Genomic DNA, 24,047 nt, shown 5'->3' on the forward strand with positions numbered 1-24,047 from the left:
GGTTTTTTTGGGGGGTGGGGAGCGTGGAGAAAGAGGGGAGATGAACAAAGAATTATGAAGAAGCCAGCCCATGAATTTTACATAATAGAGAGCACTTATTAGGTCATCTAACTCATCCTGCAATTTATGCCAGCTGATTTTTACAATACACTTCTGCATTGTGAAAAAGCATTCTACAGAAATCATAATGGCAGGCTAACATCAGTAAAGCACAAGTATGTCTTACAGCAGAGGTAGAAACACATGCTGCCATGTGCCAGACAGTTCAATCAGCGCTTTAGGAAGTAGAAGCAGTTTCTGAGGACAGGATACATGACAGAATACATCTAGAACTGGAAGGTTTTGATTGTTCAACAGTATGCTGAAATTTACACACTGGTAATCTTTTATAACAATTGTTTCAAGATTTTCAGTTGTTTGGGGTATTTTTGGTTTGGTTTCTTTTTGTTAAAATCTATGTGGTGGGAAACCAGACTGAAGCCTATTATTCTATTTTTAAAACACCTCCGTAATTTCTCATAATTCTAGATTCTAATAAGCAGAAGAGAGAACTTGTACCAGACTGTTCAGTTTATGTAGTAACAGTTGGGGAATCATTTGCTAGAAGAATTCAATATGCTCAGTAAGCTTTAAATCTTTGATAGCTTGGTTCCCATAAGCTCTACGCACAGGAATGAATAAAGTATCTTAGAGACAGGGAGGAAGGGGAGGTAGAAGAAATTGCAGAAAGAATACCTTTCTTCTCTTATCCTTCTCACTCGCTCAGCTCTTTCCAGTTTCTTTTGTTCTTCATATGCTTTTTGTTCTGTAGTGTCTCTTTGGATGCGCTCATTTAAGGCATCAAAATCTTTTGCTATGATATGTAGAAGCCAATATAAACCCTTTTTTATTGATTTATCGATTTTTTTCCCACAGCCCATGATGGCTGAGCAAGGTTCCTGTAAACATATGGAAAAGAGAAGAATATTATTTGCACTTCAGATCTCACTCCTTGACTAAAACCAAGAAATCAGACAAACAATTATTGTTTACTGTGAAATTGTAAAACACTAAGAAGTATCGGAAATAAAGTTGCATTTAGGTATTCTATAAATTTAGGTGCTTTTTTTGCCAAGATACAAATCACATCAGTTCTACCAATTTCCATTATTTCCAGTCCCATTTCAAAAATACTGCACAGAAAAACGTGTTTGCATGTCACTCTGTAGACATATATATACATTTGTTACATATACACACAGCTGTGACATATACACATGCTATGTGTGTATATATATATACATATGCATATTTTCATACCTGTTTCCCTATACATCCACATCTATGCATCTATGTTCTGTTTTGCTGCTGATTTATAAATAGTCCATGTTATACTTATTTCGCAAAACAGAAAAAATGAGATGCAAGAGCATCAGCTTAGCTTCAGTAAATGAAAGAAATGTTTGACTTGTTCATAGGCACATAGGGGATAAATAAAATCCAGTGTGAATGGTTCATAAAAACTGAGAAACCAATTCAGTTTTTTTAGATCAGAACAGGTATTGTGGACAGGGGTGAAGCAAAATATTATGCATTCTGCTTGGAGTAAAACTTTTGTCATGATATTCATGGTTTAATATTTTGTGGGGAAATTTAAAGATCCAGAAGAAAACTAATTAAAAGAGTAAGAGCAAACAAAAGGGTTTTTTGGTCCTTGCTAATTTTATTTAAATCTTCTTTCACAACACCCCTGTTTAAATTCACCCCATGAGTCATCATATTGAAATAACTTGGGACCATGTTTACCTTTAATGAGCCTAGTAAAGAAGCTGCCCATTTGAGTAAGACTCTCAGCTGCTTCAGCTAAAATTTCTTAGAGCATGTGATCTAGTTTCTTTGTTGATTACACCCAAGATATAAATGGAGAACAAGAACAACGTTTTACTGGAACACATCATAAATTAAGAAACTCTAAGTACTGGAAAATACACTAGAATCTTTCAGGTCTTTTATATCGATAATGCTTCGCAAGAAAATATTTTTGCCACAGAAGTCCCTTGGAAAAAAAATGGCAAACTCACAAGTTTCGTTTTTATGATAATGAACATAAGCATAATGCAAAGTCCACTGACTGAAGAAAAGCACTCAGAGCGTTATGACATAATGAACATAGCTGTGTCCTGCTATAACTCAACTTTCTAGAGAAAATAATAGCAGTATGTATTACCCTATGAATTTTAAAACTCTCCTTAAGGAATTAAAAGTCTTATTAAAATTTAAAACCCCAATACCAGCTGGAATAGTTTTGAAAAATTGCCTTCTAATTTTGATTAATAACAGCAAAACTCTCGTTATCTTTTTAAATGTTTCTTACTGCAATTAGAAAAATCATTAAAGTAAAGCCAACAAATAATTACTAACAAACTGGTTGATTAAAACAGAGGCTTAAAGAAAACTTCAGGGACTACGAATTTGGATAAATTATTTGAAATATTGACCAATATCAAGCAGCTTTTATACAGATTCTCCCATCCCTTTTTGATTATTTTGGGTTTTTTTTTTTCAATGTGAATGAAATGTAGGTATTTTAGGACAAATATAGAGTAACTAGCTCTAACACTGTCCTTTGATGACTATTGTGCTGGGAATTAGATGCCCTAGGAATCAGATTAAGTTTGTACTGTTTGCCAGATGGCGACTCAGACTAATGGTGGTTTTACCTATGAAAATGAGATAAACATTGTATCTGAACAGTGATCCTTCCTGAATGCCAACACAGGCAAATTCCATTTCCTGCTTCTTTTTAAAAAGGTGGAATACTAAACTTTTTGTCCAATTAAAGAAGTTTGAAACCACATCAGTAACTAATTATTCTTACATGGTTTCAAAATGGACCAGCAGGTACACTTTTAGGATCCCTGTTCTAAAGATTTCTTCAACAGATCCAGAAGCAGAGCAACAAGGTGGGCAGAGAATTGCTTGCAGAGCAGATATAGGTACTGTATCTTTCAGAGCAGATATAGGTACTTTATCTTTGCTGGGATTGCAGGGTTTTAGTTTCTGTTTTATGCTATGTGGCATACTCCTCTACCTTATTGCAAGATTTACATTCATATTAGAAAACAAATTATCTTAAAATATACTTACAATTTGACATAGACACTTGTGTTCATTGACAAGCTTTTCTAGAGATAAGGATTCGATTACATCTGCTTCTGACAGAGCTCCTTCCCTGTCCTGCTTATTTGCCAGCCTAAAGAAAAGATCAAAAGAAACACTTTGCACCCTGACATGAAACAGATTCTCAGATCTCTAATAGCTAAGTTTTTGATAAAAACAAAAACAAAGGGGAAGGAGAGCGTAATGAGAAAATGCCTTGTTTCACCTTTAATTCTTAATTGTTCTTTCTACTCAATAAACATGTTAGTCCATACACTATTTTCAGCCAATTAATCCATGCACTATTTTCAGCCGATACTAACACTAAATAAAAGATGCTTAATTATTAATAGACAAAGCAATTATATTTTACAGCTAAGATGATGTAAAAGACTGTACCGTTCTACATCTAAAGCTACACAGTACAATCTGCTGGAGTCTATAGACTCAAGTTCAGAACTTTGCAACTTCCCAAATCATGCACATTTCCCCCCATAATACTGCTTCATGATCATCTTGGGTGTGCCTACTACCCAAAATTTCTCTCTGATGCCAAACAATTTGATAGGTAATGTGCAACAATTCTAACCCGCTCTTCACAGGTAAAACAAAGCTCAGAGGGAGGAACTTGCATGAATGGCTCTCGAAAACATACTTTATTATTTATTATTAAATAGAGGTAAGCAAGGAAAACAAAAGGTGAACAAAACACAGAGCTTACAAAATAAGCATTCTGTAAGATCAAGGGCCATCATTGTCTTATTTCTTATAGATACAGTAGCAAAGAAGACTCCAGAAGATAAACATCTTAAGTTCTGGTGAGACTGTTGATCAGATTTTTTTGTTTTACATATACTCTGTAACTGCATCCAACACCACAGCCAAAAACGTGTGTTTTTTTAAAAGGCCCAAACCAGATCTGATTTACCACTCAAAGAACATTATTCATTATTTCATACTTTAATATCAACATACACCCTGAAGCAGAGGCTGTTATGTTCCTTTCAACACTTTAATATTAATAACTACTACAAAGAAAAAAGGACTGTCCAGAATTATAAACAACCCAAATGCTTAAGTTCTTCACCTCTACAAACTCTTGGTGATACCATATTCTAACCACAGAAATGAAAGTTACTTCCTTTTATCAAGACTAACCTTTTAATGTTTCACTGAAAATTCCTCTATATATTAAATAAAACTGGAAAAGCTTCTGATCTAAAGCCCTAAAATGTACATGACAAACTACGTGTATGAAAAAGCAAGAGTAACTGCTAAAACCTGTATGGAAACACCTCTCACAGAAAGGCAAAATCTTTTCCCTTATGGGCATTTTTCTCAGCCATCCAAGTAATTGTTTTCATGAAACTCACAGGACTTGATTGTCCTTAAGAACTCAATTTCTTGATTAAAATGGATTTAAACTGGTCAGCATTGAAAAAGGTAGGATGCATTAACACGATAAGTTTACCTAAGTATTTAGGAATGTGTTAGCCAAGCAGATGTGTTCCCTAAGAAGAAACTTAGAAAAGTAAACTTGCAGTCATGTTGGTCAATGATTTTCAGAGTTCACTTACAAGCAAATTTTAATAACAAATGGAGAAATTTACATAGAAATACAAAATACATATTTTAAACAGACAAAAAAAATAACAAAAAACCACATAGGAAGTATTTCCTGTTTCTTGAGGGTCTGAGAGGTCAAGTCAAAAAAGAGTTGTTCCCTTCTTCCATAAAATCCCTTTGTGACAACAGGACATCTAGTCTTTCCTCTTCTGTTACCTGCTTTTAACTAAAAGTGAGTATGGTAAAACTCTAGAGAGGATGAAAAGATATTAAATAGTATTTTAAGAGCAATAGGCTACTCCTGTTTGAAGTTACTGTTTTTCAGCATGAAAACTGGTAGTTTGCTTTTAACCAGTGTACACCATTTTGGAATATAAGCATACTATGCAATCTTATTTTGCATCTTCTACAACAGTAATAATCTAAGCTAAGTGCAAAGGCTGTAAAGAGGAGCATTGCATAGCATTAGGGAAGCTTCTATGAACACAATAGCAGATGGTTTTGGAACCAGATATCATAACCTTTGTTCTGAAATCTTGTCATCATTATTAACTCAAATGGCTCTCCTCTCCACCCCTCCTTTGATAATTCATTTCCACTTCTCAATAAGAAGAGTATTTCTACAGTACTTTGTATGATTCAGCGCAGAGATTCCCTAGCTGTTGTTCAGTGCATATACAGAACCTATGACACTCAATATAATACTCTGGCACCATCTCTCACCAACCAGCTAGAACAAGTAATATCCTCTCAGTATTTACCTACGAAATAGGGCCAAAGCTAAACCAGGGAAACACTGAAATGAAATTCAAGAAAGCTATGGAAAGTAATTAAGAGATAGGAAACAATTATCTCCACTCTTTGTTCCCCATATAACCATCTTTGTTATAGTCTGGAAATCCTGTGGCACTGCCCCTTAGTCTCAAAAAGGATTCTTCAAGCAGTGCTGTCAATCCACCTAGATCTAATTGAAGAAAATATTTCTGAACACAGTTTGTTGCCACAGCCTATTCCTTTCTCACCTGAAGATTCAATAACTGCACTATTTACTGTGCTATTGCACTGCACACTCTACAAAGCACAGCTGAAGGAGAATGAAATGTTGGTAAACTGCATAGCTCACCGAGAGTGTGACACCAATGTCCTATAACTTGTAGTAGCTGCTGATTTTTAACCTCTAATACCTTAAATGGTGTAAGGTTTGGCTTTTTGGTCAATTAGCTTCCATTTTCTCCACAGCAATCCTGTTGCAATATTGACTGGATTAAAAAAAAATAACAGCTGAGGTGCTGTATCTGGAAAAGTAGCATATCCAAATAGCTGTCTCCAGCTTATGTTTTGCACAGGTCATACATTTCCTGCTGTACGCCCCTGCTCGCTTCAGCCTTTAGGTCACACTTTAATGTAATTAAAATAATTTTAAGATACTGTGATAGAAGGCATTGTTTTGCTACAGCTTTTTATTTTCCTTTCCAGGTAAATGCATTAATACCTCCATGACCTACCCTTGCTTCCTTTCCCCTTCACGCTTTAGTGTAGAAGAAAGCAATCCCTGCCCTTACACTTGTCCTTCATAGGTAGGCAGTGCTCCACTTCCAGCTTACAAAGCCTCTATCTAGGGAGCTGCTCCTAGACACTTCCTGCTACTGGGCAGCTCCAGGAGTGATCCGCCTCTCAGCAAGGCTGGGTTTCAAACAGGCAGAACCAGATTCCCCAAGTAGAAAGTAATCAATTTGCTTGTCTACTGCAGTTGCACAAGTCAGTTTCTCTCGCACCACTGCTGCTGAAGATGAACCCCTGGACAGCTATATAAAGAGCTAGAAGTGGAAGGCATGCAGAAAATACTTAATGGAATGCCACTCTAGATGCATTGCTTAGGCAAGTATTCAAAACAATCTGTTTTTCAGATTATACTGAAGTTTAACCTCAGAAGTTCCTCTGTAAAGGATAAACCAGAAAGCCACCAGCACAGGATTAAAAGGTAAAGACTTTTCTTCTACTTGAAGTTTATAAAGCTGCAAATATTAGAAAAAGACTGCGTAGTGTGTGGTTTAGAATGGAAATTAGCAGAAGTGTCAAGACAAACAAATAATGGATGTCTACCCTGTAAAGAACTGAGTATCTCTCAGAGTAAATACAGTCTCAGAGCTCTGCTGCTCATGCACAGGAATGCTAGGCTTTCGGGCAAGTTTTATGCATAAAACGTTCTTCTTTAGGGAATACATGTGAGTTATCTTAAAGGAAAGACCTTGATTTTAATTTTCCAAGTCAATAGAACTTCATATATAGCAATTTTTCATGTTTAAAAAACTGTAGGCAGTATATATCAAAACATACTTGAAAGCACAGGAGAGTGTCTGTTGTTTTGTCACATTAAGTTTGCTGAGTAAGAAGCTTTCACATATAAAATCATGCTTGGCTTATTTCTATTTCACATAAAGCATATTTGGAACCTTTTTAGTGTAACAAACTTACTTGACACCAGAAGTAAAGAAAAGGTAGGCACCAACTGCTTTTATATCAAGTGGGATTTTTTAAAGCAACTAGAGAGCTTTTGTTAAGAGTCATGGGAAACATTGTGGAAAGGGAGTGTATGTGTGCATTGGCACAACTGACATCTGCAGTTCAGCAACAATATTTCTCTTAAAAGCCAGAAGACATGCCAGAGAGAAACAAAGTTTGAATGCAAACTACTTGTGTTCCTTGAGCTGTTTCTAAAACATAAATTACTGAGCAAAGAGAAAAAAAAAAAATAATAATCAGCATTAAAATCTACTTTACAAACCAAAAGATCCAATACGAAATGAACACATTTGTATCTCAGCTTTCATCAAAAATCCAAGAAATGTTAAGGCAGGGTTTATTTGGGAAGAAGGTATTTTGTGTGATGGTACGTGCACATGCATGTGTTTGTTTTCTTGCTTTGCAGAGTAGGAGGGTTCTTTTAAACAGTTACTTTCCAACTTAGGTATTTCTCTCCACTTCTGTGGGATTCTCATACAGTAACAACACTGAAAACTAAATACTGTCAAGGGTACACACTGGGGAAGTGTCTCAGAGATGCTGCTTTGGGGTTGTTTAATAAAAGGCAGTTATTACAACCACAGAATTTTGAGTCAAACGGGTATGGTGGCCATCAGGATTAATGAAAAGCAAAGCATCTCTGAACTCAAAATATTACAGTATCAGAACTATCAACATGCTTAAAGGCAACTTTAGGAAAATGTGTTTTATGAGAATTATTTATCAAAATCAAGTATATTAGTCTTTAAGGCTACTCCAAGAAGCCATAGCTTTGAGGGATTGAATTAGCATTCCTGGGAAAACAAAGAAGAGAGGGAACCTTTGAATTTAGCTGCAGTCAAGACAAGTGAAAGAACAATGCCATGTTCTTCAGTCTGCAGTTGGTCTTCTATTTTAAAATGCTGTTCAGCTCCTTTTCCTTGACAAATTTCACCTCTCATCTATTACCTTTTTTCTTGGGCAATCCTGTGGACAGCAATTTGTAGGATGTTTTGTCCTAGGGAAGTGAGGTTTCAGCAGATATGGCAAGAAAACGTTTGTTAGTCTTTCTGTATTTTGCTTATGCTAACATCCGTGAAAGTCAAACTCCTGATCCACAAAAAGACAGCAAGATGGTGGTTTGTCAGATTGTTTAGTTTGTTCTTTCCTCTTCAGTTACTGGCAGCTCATTTGCTTTTCAAGGAAGTCACAGAAAACAAAATTCTTGACATTTTTAACAAACAAGCAGATAGGAGAAAAAGCTAACAGTTTTAGGCCTCCTATGGAGACCACATGGCATTCTAAGATTAAGCTCGGAGCCCCCTCTTTCCGCAGACTTTTTGCAGATTGCCTTTGAAAGCTTTTAACTACACTGAAATAATCCAGATGTTGCGTGTTAAGAGATCTTAAACTACATGCTTCTTCAGCAGCCTAAAATCCTGTGCCTTCTAGACTGTTGACAACAATGACAAACCCATCAGTTACTTTTTACTGATTGACACTAGCCTCTTTCTTAAATAAGCTGGTTTATTTAATTTCTTTAATTTGCTTTTCATGCCTTCAATTCTTATGCAAATCAATCCTTTGAATATTAGGGTAAGCTATAATGAAAAACTGGTGAATAAAGTGCTACAAGATTAGCTGCCTGCAAATGTCAATTAAGAGTTTGCTTTCATGCAGTTGCTGGGAGATATAAGAGACATTTCTCTAATTCAACCTTTTCCCTGAACAGTTCCTCCAGGTCGCATTTAAATAAGAGAATAGTTAGAAATAAGATTCTAAACTCATCCTGTTTATAATATCTCTAGGTAACTCTAGAAGAACTTTATTCTCATATTACCCTTTGAAGTGGTCACAAGAATGTTAACAATTATAATTTGTTTCTTTTTGGTAAAGTGGCCTCATTCTCACCTCAGATACGAATCATATTCGTATTTACCAAAACCGCATTTCTCTATCACATTCTGCTCTACTATTAGTTTAATCACACCCATTGGTCAAATAGCCTGCATCCAAAGAGATTCCTGGGCTCATATCAACAATATTAAGTTCAGCTTCCAGATGTGTAATTCCAAAAGCAATGACAATATTTTTGTACGAGATTTAAAATATTGTAAATATGAATTGGTTTATTATACTCTATTTCACCCTGATATATCAATACCTAGGCAAACATTAAGGTAACTTAGTCAAAGTTGCCTATGAGATATATTTTTAAGAAAGCTGCCTGGAAACCCTTATGTTTATTACAGGTGAGTTCCAAGGCTGTGATATGTAGCTATATGGTCTGACAGACATGAAATGGGAATGTAGAATAGGATGTTGCACAGCACAGATTTTGAGCCTGCAATTTTTCTGTCAGGAAGACAAAAATCTTGGAACTGATTTATAGCTATAAAAAGTTGTTAACTAGGATTTCAAACTATACATCCTAATAAATGGAAAGAATTCCACATGTCCTTTATCCTGTTGCAGCCCTTTCTCTTGCTCCTAGTTTATTTTCAAATACCATTTTACAATATCAGTATCTGGACCTTAGTTGTATAATTTTTTTGGCAAAGGAGATTACCATTTTCTTTCTGTATTTCTGCAACCTACAGGCAGCCAGCATATTTGAACCAGCTAATTAAGTGAAGGTGATGATTTCTAGTATTATTCTTGCTGGAAATACACAAATAAACCTAGATACCTACAATGTACACATTTACCTCTCTCTACTGCTCATTTCTGAAGTCTCTTAAAGAGCACTACTGACAGTACATCTTTGGTTTAATAGGTAAAAAACCACCATCAAAACATTAAATTTCTTCAGTTTTGCTTTTAATCAAGGAATACTCCATTCCCCTACCAATTACAGTGAGTAAGCTACAGACTAACTGATTCGCAAAGCAAGATCATTGATTTGTCAGTCAAGACTTGTAAGTACACTATGTAACATCATAACTGTGACTTATGTCAGTGCAAAAGCATGAACTCGTTACCTTCCATTACGCAAAGTATCACCAGAGAACGTGAGAATTGCTGTCTGTAAACATGGAAATGGTGGTAGATGCTTTCCCTGAAGTCTTCCTCATCTGCAGTCACACATACACAACAGAAGTTCCAAAACTTCAAGGAACAATCTCAGACTTGCTGCTGATTCACTGTGGGTGTTTGAACCAAATACTTAATAAAATAGAATTATAGAATAGTTTGGGTTGGAAGGGACATTCAAAGGTCATTCAGTCCAATCCCCTGCAATGAGCAGGGCCATCTTGAACTAGATCAGGTTGCCCAGAACAACACCCAGCCCAGCCTTGAATGTCTCCAGGGATGGCACATCTACCACCTCTCTGAGCAACCTGTGCCAGTGTTTTACCACCCTCACTGTAAAGAATAAAATAGCAACCTCCCACCCATTTTTCTAATCGGAACTTAAGAAAAGTCCTGACAGTTGTAGAGATGTTGGAAGTACAAAAGCTTGTAACACAGATGATTGACAAACTGCTGTATTCTCCCACTCAAAATGCTAAACTTTATACCCTGTATTATTTCCTTCTCTTCTCTCTCAGGATTCTCTCTCACATTATCCAACATTGCACAATCAATGCAAGACAACTACATCTCCTACAATATGACTGTGTTACAGATTTCTGTCCAAACACTACAGAACATCTGAACTATTTTAAGTCACTAAGGTCGGTTTTCCCCCTTTACATCTCCCTTGGAGGGCTTACTCCAGCAGCACAATTTGGTTATACTTTTCCAGCAACTCTGGACTCATTCTTACCTATCTTTTGACCTCTGGATACTCAGACCTGTTTTATTCCATTTGTATCTCATGTTTTTACAGTATAAACATTTTTCCACCTGCCACGATCTATTTCACAATAATTAGAGAACTCCCAAGCTACCTTGCTCTGAAAACAGCATTTCCATGCTCCTACATACTGGCCATTTTGGTTTCACTGGGTAGCCTTATGGCAGTTATGGTGGGTAACATTGTCTCAAGGCGACAAGCAACCAGATTGCATTTCCACAGTGTTACATAGTAGGAAATGCCAGATGCAGTGTGCTACAGGTTATTTATTTCCCAGAGACAAAATCTGACAAATGCAAATGACCTTTGCGTGTTAGTATTTTCTAATATTAAGAATGATACACCCATTAGCACTTAAGTCCCCTGTGCTTACAATGTTTCTGATTTTGCACTATCATACTGTATGTACTCTGATACAATTTAGCTACCTTCCATATAGAATGACATCTTTTTTTTAGGCTCATAACCAGGGCAAGCTCTCTGCCTTTGGTATTTTCCTGTTGAACCACTCCCACACTTCCCACATAGAAAAATTTGAACTTAGAACTATTTTAAAATATGTTTTTCCAAGGACTTATCATCTTAAGGCAGAAATGCTTTAAGGCGTATTTTCATCAACCACCTTGCTGTGATAATCCTTGGTTTAAGCACATTTGTTTACCAGGTATTCAAGTTAGAGGAAACTTTTTAAACAAAGGAGAAAATAAACATAACCTACTGTAGCAAGATTGCTTACTTTAGTTACTTCAGATATATTTTTGGGTAATAGGGCAAAATTCCAAAAAGCATCAAACAAGTTCCTTCTTTTTTGTGAGAATACACAAGAGAGCACAGCCTTTGGAGTAACCGAAATTCCAACTCAAGCCCTAGTTTTTCCCACAGACTAAGTATCTCAAACTGTAGGCATTTAAATGGTATATGTTTCTCACTAATATTTTGTTGCTACTCTTAAGACACTTAAAGCAGTAATCAAGTTCCAGACTATAGTATGACTCCAAACGTTACTCATAACTGTTGTGCTCCAAAATAAGTTATGCAGGTTTGTTGGCACCACACAACAGAGCTATAATGTAACTTTACTTCAGCCTGGAAATAGATTAAAATAATGACAATTAAAAAAAAATTAAAAACTTACTTGTAACCTGAAATTCCTTTGTGACACGTTGCCTGAAAGTGTCCTCTACCCAGTGCCCTGAATTGTCTCATAACTAAGGAACAGGAAAACAAACTGACCCTTATTTTTGTTGCAATTGCAAAAGGAAAAAAAAAAAAAAAAAAAAGAACTAGCTATTTAAGCAGAGGTGAAGGAAGGAGTGTGACGCAGAACACAGATCATATATCTGGAAGAGCTCCTAAAGAGAGAATTCTGTCCCTTAATTCCCTGCAAGTCCTCTTCTCCTGGTGGACGGTAGTATGTCAGAATGAACCTAAGGAGGCATGCAAATTGCATCAAAGATCAAATACGAACAGTGCATTCTGTCAGGCATTTTAATGAAGGTACTGAATAAGCAAGAAATAACAAACAAAACTAAGGAAATTAAAATAAACAGAAGGTTTTGGTAAGTCAGAGGGTGGAAAGGAAATAAATCTATCAAAGCCAAAAAAATAAGCCATTATATCTTAATAGAACCAGTAACAAGAGTTCCATATGATCAACTTACCTATTTCACAGATCCATTTATGCATTTTAACCTCATGCAAGTCAAATCTCACTTTTGGATACGGGCTCCCTGTTTACTGAGTCAACTAATACATTAGATAGGTGGAAGCATATTCTATATGGCTGCTTTGCAATTAAGCAAAAGAACCCTGCAATTGCTGTGTTCGGGTTTTTTTTTTGTCCTTTCCTCCTCTCCCCTCCCTCCCTTAAAAAATGAAGTAGATAATACATAAATATTCATTTCCATCAAATTCATTATCTCTGAATTTAGGACATACTTTATCAGAGTGGCCAAACTGAAACGCTGTGTGTGTACTCCAACTTTTTCTCCCCAAATACGTGTATAAAAGCATATCAATAATCCTTGAACTCTGAGTACAACTTAGGTACTGGGAAAATAAGGCCTGATTCTTCCTTCTTTCCCTTCCTTACCCCTGCCACCTCCTCCCCAAATCTATCCTGTAGTCCCACCTGTTCTCTGGCTATGGTTTCAGTCTTACATTGCTTCTAAGTTTGAAGAGTGAAGACACAGTGCCACAGCAGTTTGACTAAGTTATTGCCGCTATACTATTAGAGCAACTCCATTTCTACAGCTCGTCTTTTATTAAAGACTGGGTATCAGCTTATGATTCCATCTCCACACATATGGTTTTAGTATCAGTAGATAAAAGATGACACAGCAGTATTAATGACCAAGGAACGGTTAGAAACAAGGGCAACCCTCACAAATGCTTTCAGATTTATGTCTGTAAGAGCATTTAGGGCCATTTCTACACGTAGTCAATAATTTGAAGCTACAGTTTAACAAGCTAATACTTTCTCATCTACTGATTTGCTTTGCCTGTACTGCAGTCAGTTTCTTAGCTGTTTTAACCTAAATTTTACAACCGTTGATGAAGAAAAAGATGTGCTAGACTGTGCTACTATTGTTTCAGAGGGATCGTATTTTAAAATCTTTTATTGAAGGCAAGGGACACACTGTGTCACTGGAGTGCTTTTGATCCACGTATTCCCTTCACTCAGCTCTAAAGGAATAGGCATATTCTCCCTCTATTGACAAAAACTTCAAGGAAAGAGATCTTTTATCTCAATCAAAAGAACAACAGGATGTGCCCCTATATATACACACAAACACATAGAACAACAACAAGGACTCAGTATAGGAACAGAGCTTGTTGTGCAACAGTCAGGAATTCAAGCCAACAATTTCCAAGGTTATCTTTGTCATGAAGACATCCTTATTTATTTGAAACCAGCATGCATTTCAGTTGCCAGCGTAATCAACCACTTTTATTGGCAAGCACATTCAGTAGCAGGTTTTGAAGGCAAGCCTGATAGGGTGTAAGATATGAAACTAGGGTTCAAGTGCTTACATTCCACTCTTTTGTGAAACTGATATTTAAAAAAGAAAAAAAAATCCATTAAGACCAATCTTAAATGTTTTCTTCTTACTCCCTTGCAAGTTTGATATTTGAGAATACTTGCAGATCTGCAATTCCATTGCTTCCCCCCTCCCTCCCCCGGAATACAGCTATTTCAAGACCACTGCACCTAAAGCACTGAAAAGTCAATGTCAATCATTAATGGATACACAAATTGAAGATGAAGCCCAGTATGCTCCTGTGTTTAACTTACTTTCAAACCAGAGGAGATTAATCATATGGAAAATTGGAAACTGCCCTTTTGAGAAATTGCATTGTGTTCTAAAGGAGTAACTGGATGACTGCATACATGTTTTAGAGCTTTTCAGTTGTTACTTGCATTCTCTTGGATAAAAGAAAGTCTTGCCACCTCATATCATAAGCATTAATGATGCCCTTAGAATTTGCTTTTAATCACAGGCTTGTCAAGCTATGCTAAATTAACATGGGTCAACAGACGTGTTAGGCTATACTAAAAGCAGATTTTCAGGTCACTTCTCTGAAGCCTCGTTTAACACTTCCCTTCCCATGCCCCAGACTGAACTTTCCCTGCAGCAGTCTCAGTGGTGCCAAGCAGCTCTGAAACATTCCTGAAGAATGTTATCTTGAAGAAATTGCCTGACTTATGCTGAGAGGAGATACACAACAAGTCAGGCAATGAAGAGGAATTACTGTAACAAAATTAACACGTCGCATTCCTTCTCCCCTGCCCCCCCCCCAGTAATGTTTTCCCATAAATTACTTGCAAGCTTGCCCAATCACAAGTGTTAGTACATTACTGTAACTTCTAATGACTTCCAGGCTTTATCAATTCCCCTGGTATGAATCAACAAACACTAAATTCAGATATTAAGGCATTAATGAAAAAACCAAAAAAGTGGTAAGGGAAATCCATGTAATGGTAGAATATCAACATTCTCTCTCACGATTGATCTCTGCAGCATTTCAAGTCTTGTTTTTCAGCTAATCCTCCTGCAGACAAGCCAGACTTAAGTCTGTGGAAGACATGTTCACACTGTTCAACTCTGTGACATAAATTATGCAAAAAATCTATTTAGAGACTTTAAATGTGCAGAAGGGAGCAGAGATATCAGAGCAGGATCATTTGAAGCTGTTAAAACATAACAAAATTGTTTGTGTATTGACAGGCTACTGGATTGATCCTTTGCAGTTATTAAAGATGCATCCTTTTGGCTACTATAGAGTAAAAATGCATTTGCTTACTAAAAAAAAAAAAAATAAAAATTAAATCTTTAGAATTGGAATTTCAGAAGAAACGTACCTATAAAACATTACTATTTCAGAAGGCTGCCTGAAACCTCTGAAAACAGCCAAAAGATACTACTGTACTGTCTAAAGTTTATGCTTGAACAGCCTTTTGAAAGACACATTTCATTTAACCAGAAGACTCCATTATCTTCTAATCCTGGAAGTTTTATTTTTGTACTGAAATTTTCCATTCTTGATAACAGTCCAAGGAAGACATTCATATAGAGTTTGAGGAAAGTACTTTCTTCCCTATAATTAAAAATAGTTGAACTCAGATATTTCCCAAAACACGCACAATAGAATCTTTCTCTTAATTATACCTCCAATAAAACTTGCACAACAGCTAGGGTAGAAAACAAAACTAAATCCACTTTCTATTAAATAAACACTAATGAATGGTATGTCATGAAAGTGCACAAAGTACATCTGCATAAATAAAAAAGTATTTTCATCCTAAGTTATTAGAATTCTTAAATTACACTAGAGTTCTGTTGTTCCGTCTTGCTGGAGAGTTAATTGCTTCAGTTACTATCAGTTTAACTCCCCAGGCAAGGGAAGGAAAGGAAAAATAGAGAAAGGTTTTTCAGTGTGGATAAACTAAAAGGCTAAAGCAGCTTACTCATACCAGAACTATGATTCACTACAGCTTATCTTATAACCTCAAAAGCTGAAGTGCATGCTTTCTACTGAGAATCCAAAACCAGAGCAGCAGATTCACTTCTATTTCCTAAAAGATTTAAAAGTTGATCAGTTTTCATGAAATAAGGAATAACGATAAAATGAGAATTTGAGTTACTTCCCTCCTCCTTCCCAAAGCAAAAGGCATGTCCACGTGCCATATTCCTTATTGTTTTGAATGCTGGACCGTACTCCACAAATCTCTACCACAAAAAAGGGACTGGGCTACAAATCACTGTATGTGGGAAAAAACACTACAGTGAAGAAGCTGAGGAAAGACTGTTAAACCATAGCCATGTGAAGATAAATTAAAAACTTCAGGTTATTAAGTCCTACTGAATCTGGATTAAATGGTGGAGCGTATTGACACCACCTATCTTGTACACTTGTTCAGAATACCTGCCACTTCCAATTAATTTCTACTTTTACTTTACTTTTGTGCAGAGGGAAGTAGCTTTATTCTCCAAAACTACTTTGTATGTATATATATATAAAACTGCTAACACTGATTGTTGTTACACTTTGATTACAGCGAAACAAGAGAAAAAAAAGATAGTGGAGTTAACTCCTTGTTTTGCAAGAGGGTAAAAAACCCGCCTGAACACAGAAATCATGAGAGATCGCCTTCAAGAGCTTAAACTGAGAGCTAAGGAACTACAGATAGCTGGAGAAAACAACAGTGCAACTGTACAAGAAGAAGAGCAGGAGGAGTTTGAACAGCAGGCCATTATTTATGAACAAGAGCCCATAACTGAAAGGCACTTGCATGAAATCCAGAAGCTTCAGAATGACATCAATAATTTGGCTGAGGAAGTTCATAAATTCAGTCAACAACAAAAAAGCCTAGTATCTTCAATGAGGAGATTCAGTGTTCTTAAAAAGGAATCTAACATAGCACGAGAAATAAAAGTTCAAGCAGAGCACATACGAAAATGTTTGGATGAACTGTCAAAAGCAGTGAAAAAAGCTGAAAGTGAACATGGGCCATCACGTGCCACAGTAAGAATTCTAGCTTCCCAGCACGCTTTCTTATCCCAGCGTTACCTAAATGCTATGCTCTCGTACAATGATGCTATAACTGCTAAGCAAGAGAAATGCAGAAGATTTATTCTCCGTCAGCTTGAAGTAGCTGGTAAAGAAGTACCTGAGGAAGAAGTCAATGACATGCTGCAACAAGGAAAATGGGAAATTTTCAATGAAAATCTACTCACTGAAGTCAAAATTACCAAAGCTCAGCTTTCAGAGATTGAACAGAGACACAAAGAACTAGTTACTTTGGAGAACCAGATCAAAGACTTAAAGGAACTTTTTATCCAGATATCAGTTCTGGTGGAGGAGCAAGGGGACATGATCAACAACATTGAAATCAGTATGAACAATACCCAAGAATACATTCAAGTATCTAAAGAAAAATTTGGGCTTGCAGTTAAATATCGAAAAAGAAACCCTTGCAAAGCATTATGCTGCTGGTGTTGTCCATGCTGCAAATGACAAAAGAAATAAACTGCTTGAAATACGAATGGCTCCTATTCAGTAAGCTGGTATTATAAAGCAGTGTCAGGATCCCTTGATTGCTTAATTTTTCTTCCCATTTCCTTTTCCACAGAGTTCTCAGGAAAAACTGCATGTATTTTTCCAAATAGACTTAGAAGAATGGAAAGAATGATTTTTTTTGCACAGAAACACATGAACTAGGGGAAAGGATTAAAGGACACAAGTGTCACTTGTTTGTTCTTCCACTCAAACTAAAACAATGTGGCAACAAACTACCTGTGCTTTTGAGAAGCACTGAAGATATAGTTCATCTCAAAACCAGGGTTCATAATAATGGTTTAGTTTACCTTTTACAACATAATAATTAGTATTTTTAATTGCCTTAGGGGATTTTAGCAGCCATATTTACTTGGTTCAAAACTAAGGGGTTTTCATTCCATGAATCTGAAATCCTACCAAAAAAATTCTACACATATAGGTTTCTGCCCTGTACTCCACCTTTTTTGGAACTGAATGACAACTCTAACACAATTCAACAGAAAATAATAATTGAACTGAGACAAAATAGTTATTTCGAAAAAGAAAACTGCAACAACATACCATGCCAAACCCAAACATCAAACCAGGAATGTATTTCTGAACTCCTTTATGCTGTGCAAAGACACAATCAATACCATTATATCTGGGTACAGTCAGAGAAGTCAGAGCAAATTGCACTGCAATTCTGCCAGACGCTAAGTGATGCTAGATGTCTTTAACTGCATCTAGTAAAAGGAAATAAATTTAAAAAAATCAATCTACTATCAAAAGGCACTACTGAATTACTTTCACATTGCAGTATTTATAAATAGTTGGATTCCCCCCATCCCGGCTTAAAATTTCAACTGAAATTACTATATGTTATCAAAGTACAATCAGAGGTCTGAACCTTAAAGTGAAAAGGATTCTTGAGACAGTAATGACAAAATTAAATAATGCACCACTGATACTATTCCATTACATAATTTCCCTTAACTGTGAAGCTACCTTTATGTTCCAAGGGCAGAAACTAGCCAAAAAGCAACACAGAAAAAAAAGTTGCCGGGGCCAACATGCCCCTTCTTATGCATGTATGTATTTAAGTATATAAATGTATGTAATACATACAGAAATATGCACTACACAGAAACATCACCCCATCTTCTTTTCCTGTTTTTACTTTTAGAAAAAAACAAAGGTACATAACCCTTTCCTTCTCTCCTGGTCCCTTAAACAAAAAGGTGTTATGGTACATCTGTGAAGGATTATTGCAGTCAGGACTGCAGAAAAGAAAACAAAAATACAACAAACGCCACCTGTTTACACGGTATCCCCCATGCAGGAGTGTTCACACAGGCATCCTCATCTGAGGGAGAAATGTGTTCCTGCGCTAGCCCTTTCTCTTCACACAACAGATACATTTCTTTGAAGTAAACTTGGTCTTGTTGAACAAGAGCTGTACTTTTAAATCCTGGAGGAAAACTTGAGTTTCACTAATACTCAGGAGGACGGCTGCCTACACATAAACATAGTAAATAATTCAAGTAGGTTTAAGCTGTATATTGGTTAGAAATGGCAAAACAGAAACATATGTAACACACTGCAGAAGAACTGAATAGAAAGAAAACCAGAAAGACTTGTGAAAGTTTCTTCTTAATACGAGATGCTATCAGCTGAAAGCAAACAGAATTAACTACAACTTACAATATCAGGAGAATTGGATATTGAGCATTCAAAATGTTAACAGCAGAAATTTTGCAGTAATCATTAAAACAACTTTCCAGCAGTTGCTTGGGTTTTTTTAGTTCCGTAGTTATGCAGGAAAGCAAACACATTAAAGCAGAGCTGCTAGACTTCTAATAGGAAATGTGAAATACTAGTATCTATAATCCCTCATCGCCAAAATAACATGTAGAAATTAACTTTCTACTACAAAAAGTACCCACGCAGCAATCTCTCTGGCATAAAAATATCAACCATAGCATGTGGACTTTTATTTCCTCTTAAATGTATTTCATGTCAAAGTAAAAAAAAGGCAAAAGAAAACCAAAACAAAATTTGAACTCGTATGCCTGTATACACCTTGAATATGCTGACAGAAGAGTTGACCCATGAACGTAAGACCTGCAAGAACTCTTGCTTTCTACAGTTCAATTTCCCCAAACTGATAATCTACTTAAGCACCAGTGTTAAACAAGGCCTACATGAGCAAAGCAAACATGAATTAAGTAGCAATACAGAACAGTAAAAAAAAAAATTGCCAAATATGAAGTTTAACATTTTTAAGTAATTTGTGCCAGGAGTCAGTAACAGCCAATATCATCAGCATGTTACGAGAACTGTCTTAAAATGATACTGTGATACCTCCATAGGTGGTGATTGATACTAAGACGCCACAGTACCAACTCAATTTGAAGCAAGTATCACGTGGAAAAATATCAGAACTCTTATATTCCCATATTACTGTAATATAGTGTCTCATACCAATCTTATGCCCACATTGCACAATACAGTCTATTCTTTCTCCAAGCTATTGGGCCTCCACTTTTCCCTGAATCTGCTAAGGCTTGCTATCCACTCCTCTGTCAGGGAGGACAAGGAGCAAGAGTTGTCCTCATTTTTACTTTTCTTATGGCACACCATAATACAATCAATTGGCATGGAAGAAAAGATGGCAAAAAAAAGAGAAGGCCACTGACTCCAACTCAACTTTGCTCTGTAATAAAGAGTGCATCTCATACTCTTTAGTAATCTTGCTTTTCATTATGAAATGAGACCCATCTACCCATAATTCATATGCAGTGATACAAATTGACATTAATTCTCAGTACATTTCAGAAAAGACTGTTGCTTGTTTTGGCAGATGTAAAGCAAAATAGGAAAAACATGCCGGGGAAACATTCTATTTCTAGTCAAAAAAATAATAGAAATACTGGGAAAAATTAACATTAAAAAAAAACCCAAAACAAAACAAAAAAACATGCCCTAAACAGATTTACCAAACAGATTTTCAACTTTAAGTAAAGAAGTTATTTAAATGTTACTATCAGAGATGTTTTTACTGTAGTGAATCAGACCTCACAGTTCTAAACAACATTATCTTTTTACAGGAAGAAGCATACAGTTACCTAAATTAGGAATATGTCATTTTCTTTTATAAATCTTTGAAGAGAAGGGATGTTTAGGTGAAGGAACTTCATGATTCAGCATGATTTCCTGCATGACATTCTTGTTTCTAAACTAGAGAGACATCAACTTGATGGATGGACCACCTGGTGGATAAAGAATTGGCTGGATGGCCACACGGAGAGAGTTGCAGGCAATGGCTTAATGCCCAACTGGAGACTGGTAACAAGTGGTGTGCCTCACAGCAGCCTTCCACTATCTGAAGGAGGCCTACAAGGATGCTGGAGAGGGACTCTTCATCAGGGACTGCAGCGATAGGACAAGGGGTAACGGGTTTAAACTTAAACAGGGCAAGTTCAGGTTAGATATAAGGAAGAAGTTCTTCACTGCGAGGGTGGTGAGGCACTGAAACAGGCTGCCCAAAGAAGTGGTAAATGCTCCACCCCTGGCAGTGCTCAAGGCCAGGTTGGACAGAGCCTTGGGCGGCAAGGCCTAGGCTGAGGTGTCCCTGTCCAAGGCAGGGGGGTTGGAATGATCTTCAGGTCCTTCCCAACCCTAATTATTCTATGATTCTAAGATGTATTTTACCTAGTATATCACATCAAAATCTGCTTGCCTGAGTAGAAAAAGGTTTTTTCCCCCACTACTTTTTCAGATCATTTTTGCAAGGACAGTTAGCTCCTACAATAACTGCTTACCTATATCAAATTCAGACAGTTAGAAGAGAGACTAAAACTAGTTATAATTCATTCACTTCACCTATTCTCAAAAGGAACAGACAGCTGAGTGCTTGCTGCACCACAACAAGACACAGGATGTGCTCAGCCAGCCAGAGATGCTGAATGGATGAAGGGAAGAGAAGGAAAAATAGGGTAAGACTTTAGGAACTAGTGACAGATTTCAGAGAATGGAAGAAAAGGTGAGTAGGGAATGTGTTTATTCATTAGTACAGTCACACAAATTGTATTTTACTTCCTTTTGGAATTACTATTGAACAACTAATTTTCTAAAAGCATTCAACAGTAGCACTCTTCTTAATCCAAAGCCTAATGTTTTGAACACTGGGAACTCCGCAAGTAAAACAGGGTGAACATTCCAGTAAGCATTAATTTACCTAGCAGGGAATGCAATTTCTTTTTCAAGTTTTTCTTTTCTCTGTGCCGAGGTAATCCATGGTATAAAGGCAGATTATGAATAGAATGCTGACAGATAAGAATTCTTGTCCAGAGGCAAATCCCCACCTCCTTACCATAGCTACCACTCCAATATCACTCCTTTACAAGTTTTATTAACTAATAAGGAAAATATTATAGAGCACAGCCACAAATAGACCACTGATAACTAGAATGATCCTTTAAATACACAAATTAAATTGCCTTATGAGCAATGGTTTATTTCAAAGGTCCATTTTAGCTACCACTCATGAAGATCCTAGTTTCTCCAGTCCAACTGGTAAAATTAGTTCTCTCCAGATAGATGAAAGCACATAGATGTGAAGGAATATAGTAATTCTGTCTTTTTGATTACTACCTACCAAGTACACACACACAAACAAAAGAAGAGACAAGTAGAGTATGTACACAGAATGATACACCTGATACTGCATATACAGCACTTCTGCTGCTGCCTTCAAAGTCCACAATGGACTTGCACCCAATCTTACAGAATACTTGCCTATACTTCCCTGTACAAGATACTGCATATAGCACAAATTAGGGTAAAGAGCATTAGATTAAAATTCAGAGCTGGCTGTTGAAATTTTGGTACATGGGTTCAATCTATGCTTCAAAAGAAACATGAATATCCAGTATAAAAATTCTAATTGCTTCATTCTGATCAAGTCACCAATAACTCTTCCATCATTCTTCAGCACACACACACTTTGAAGTTATGGCTACTTCCTTTCATTTCTCTAGAGTTTAGGTTCTTTTATTAGCTTTTAAGATGATTATTGGTAATCAGTAAAACATTAATGAATAACCACTTTGTATTTAAGCATACAAATAACACAGTAGAGAAATCTGTGCACCTACAGAGATCAGAGAATAAGCAAATTACACCTGGTTTTCTGCTTCTCCTTGTCTATTTCAAGTGCTGGAGGAAAGCAACAGTCCAGATGAGAAACATGCTTGTGAAGAGTGGAAATCACAGAGAAAGGAGTTTCTCTCCTCTGGCATGAAATTGTAACAGTATTCTATTAAAAGAGAAAAAGATTGTGCTCTGCACTGCAAGAACATGGGAGATAAGGGAATTACTTAAAGTCAGCTTCAACTTCCCCGGATTTAATACTCAGAGGTCATTGTATTGTTTTCAGCAAATACTGGACTTCACACATACATGCAGAGACTAAAATGCACTAATTAGAAACTTAGCAAGACATTAGGGAACTTACAGCTACATGGATGCAAGGTACCTCATTGAAACAAACAACAAAACAAAAGCTGAACATCCTTAGAAGAAGGAAATATTAAAAAAGGCTAACTTTCACCACAAATTTGAAAATCTGCTGTCTCATTTATTCTGCTTTTGATAAATTCACACTTTTAGGGACTTTAGGGAAAAAAAGTTTATGCCACAGAACTTTATTTGGCAAGTAGGAGTGCCAGGGATTTGCATCTCCAATGAAAGGCATCTTCAGGGAAGGGAAGGTGGATGGGACCAGTTTAATTTCATTTGCTAAGCACTCCGTTTCCATACCACAAACACTAGTGCTTGCTGACCAAGCCTTCGTGCTTCACAACTTAAAGACTTCACAATGTAAGATGTGCTTCAAATGGTGGAACAAATTCTAGGGTTCAGTGATTTGAACATGCCAAGAGTAGCATAGCCATGCCATGAACACAGAAACCAAACAGAAACAAAGACAATACAAGAAAGAATTCATAACTCAGGATGCAGGCTGATATAGGAAGTATAAAACAAAGAACTACTGGATCCTTCACAGAACTGGGACACTGTAAGAGCATATTCGGTTCAAAGGCTTGAGGCTCAACCAGTTAGAAGGCAGAAACAACAAACTTAGTTTAGTCACCATTAGACTCAGTTAATACACTCTGCCTTCTAATTAGCTACTGACATGAATAAAAACCCCTGGGACTTGATCCTGTAAGTGAGTGGGCTCTCTGCAGGTACAGCCAGCCACCTAAATAAATCTTATTACAGGATTAGGGCATAGAGATTTATGTGAGAAAACCAAACCAACCAACAATTAAAAAAACCTAAAACTGTATTTATTTAGAAACACTGCTCAGTTGTCAACTGTCATAGCTGCATTTTCAGAACAGATTTGAGTTAAACTAGCTGTATTAAGTTGGTTTTATTGCCTTCCCTGTACTAATAACATTCAGATAGCAATGGAAGTAAATGCTATTAGCCT

The 24,047-nt window shown here is 36.6% G+C and overlaps 2 protein-coding genes across 2 annotated transcripts in view; one reads left to right on the forward strand and one right to left on the reverse strand.

Annotated features, from left to right (window-relative positions):
• The window catches only part of ARL13B (ADP-ribosylation factor-like 13B), a 37,982-nt gene that overhangs the window by 6,632 nt on the left and 7,303 nt on the right, over positions 1-24,047 (reverse strand). The window contains exons 4-5 of the mRNA XM_010017308.1: positions 3,127-3,232; positions 725-938 (exon numbers count right to left, since the gene is read on the reverse strand). Of these exons, the coding sequence (XP_010015610.1) occupies positions 725-938; positions 3,127-3,232 (320 nt within the window). The remainder of the gene's footprint in view (positions 1-724; positions 939-3,126; positions 3,233-24,047) is intronic.
• Positions 16,646-17,524, forward strand: STX19 (syntaxin 19). The gene has a single exon (XM_010017307.1). It carries the CDS (start codon positions 16,646-16,648, stop codon positions 17,522-17,524), a length of 879 nt encoding a protein of 292 aa, XP_010015609.1.

This window comes from Nestor notabilis, unplaced genomic scaffold (genome assembly GCF_000696875.1).
Source record: "Nestor notabilis isolate BGI_N333 unplaced genomic scaffold, ASM69687v1 scaffold14936, whole genome shotgun sequence".
Classification (NCBI taxonomy): domain Eukaryota; kingdom Metazoa; phylum Chordata; class Aves; order Psittaciformes; family Psittacidae; genus Nestor; species Nestor notabilis.

What these genes read in the sequence shown, in the direction of transcription:
- STX19 (XM_010017307.1), top strand. Translation starts at nt 16,646, where the DNA reads ATGAGAGATCGCCTTCAAGAGCTTAAACTGAGAGCTAAGGAACTACAG.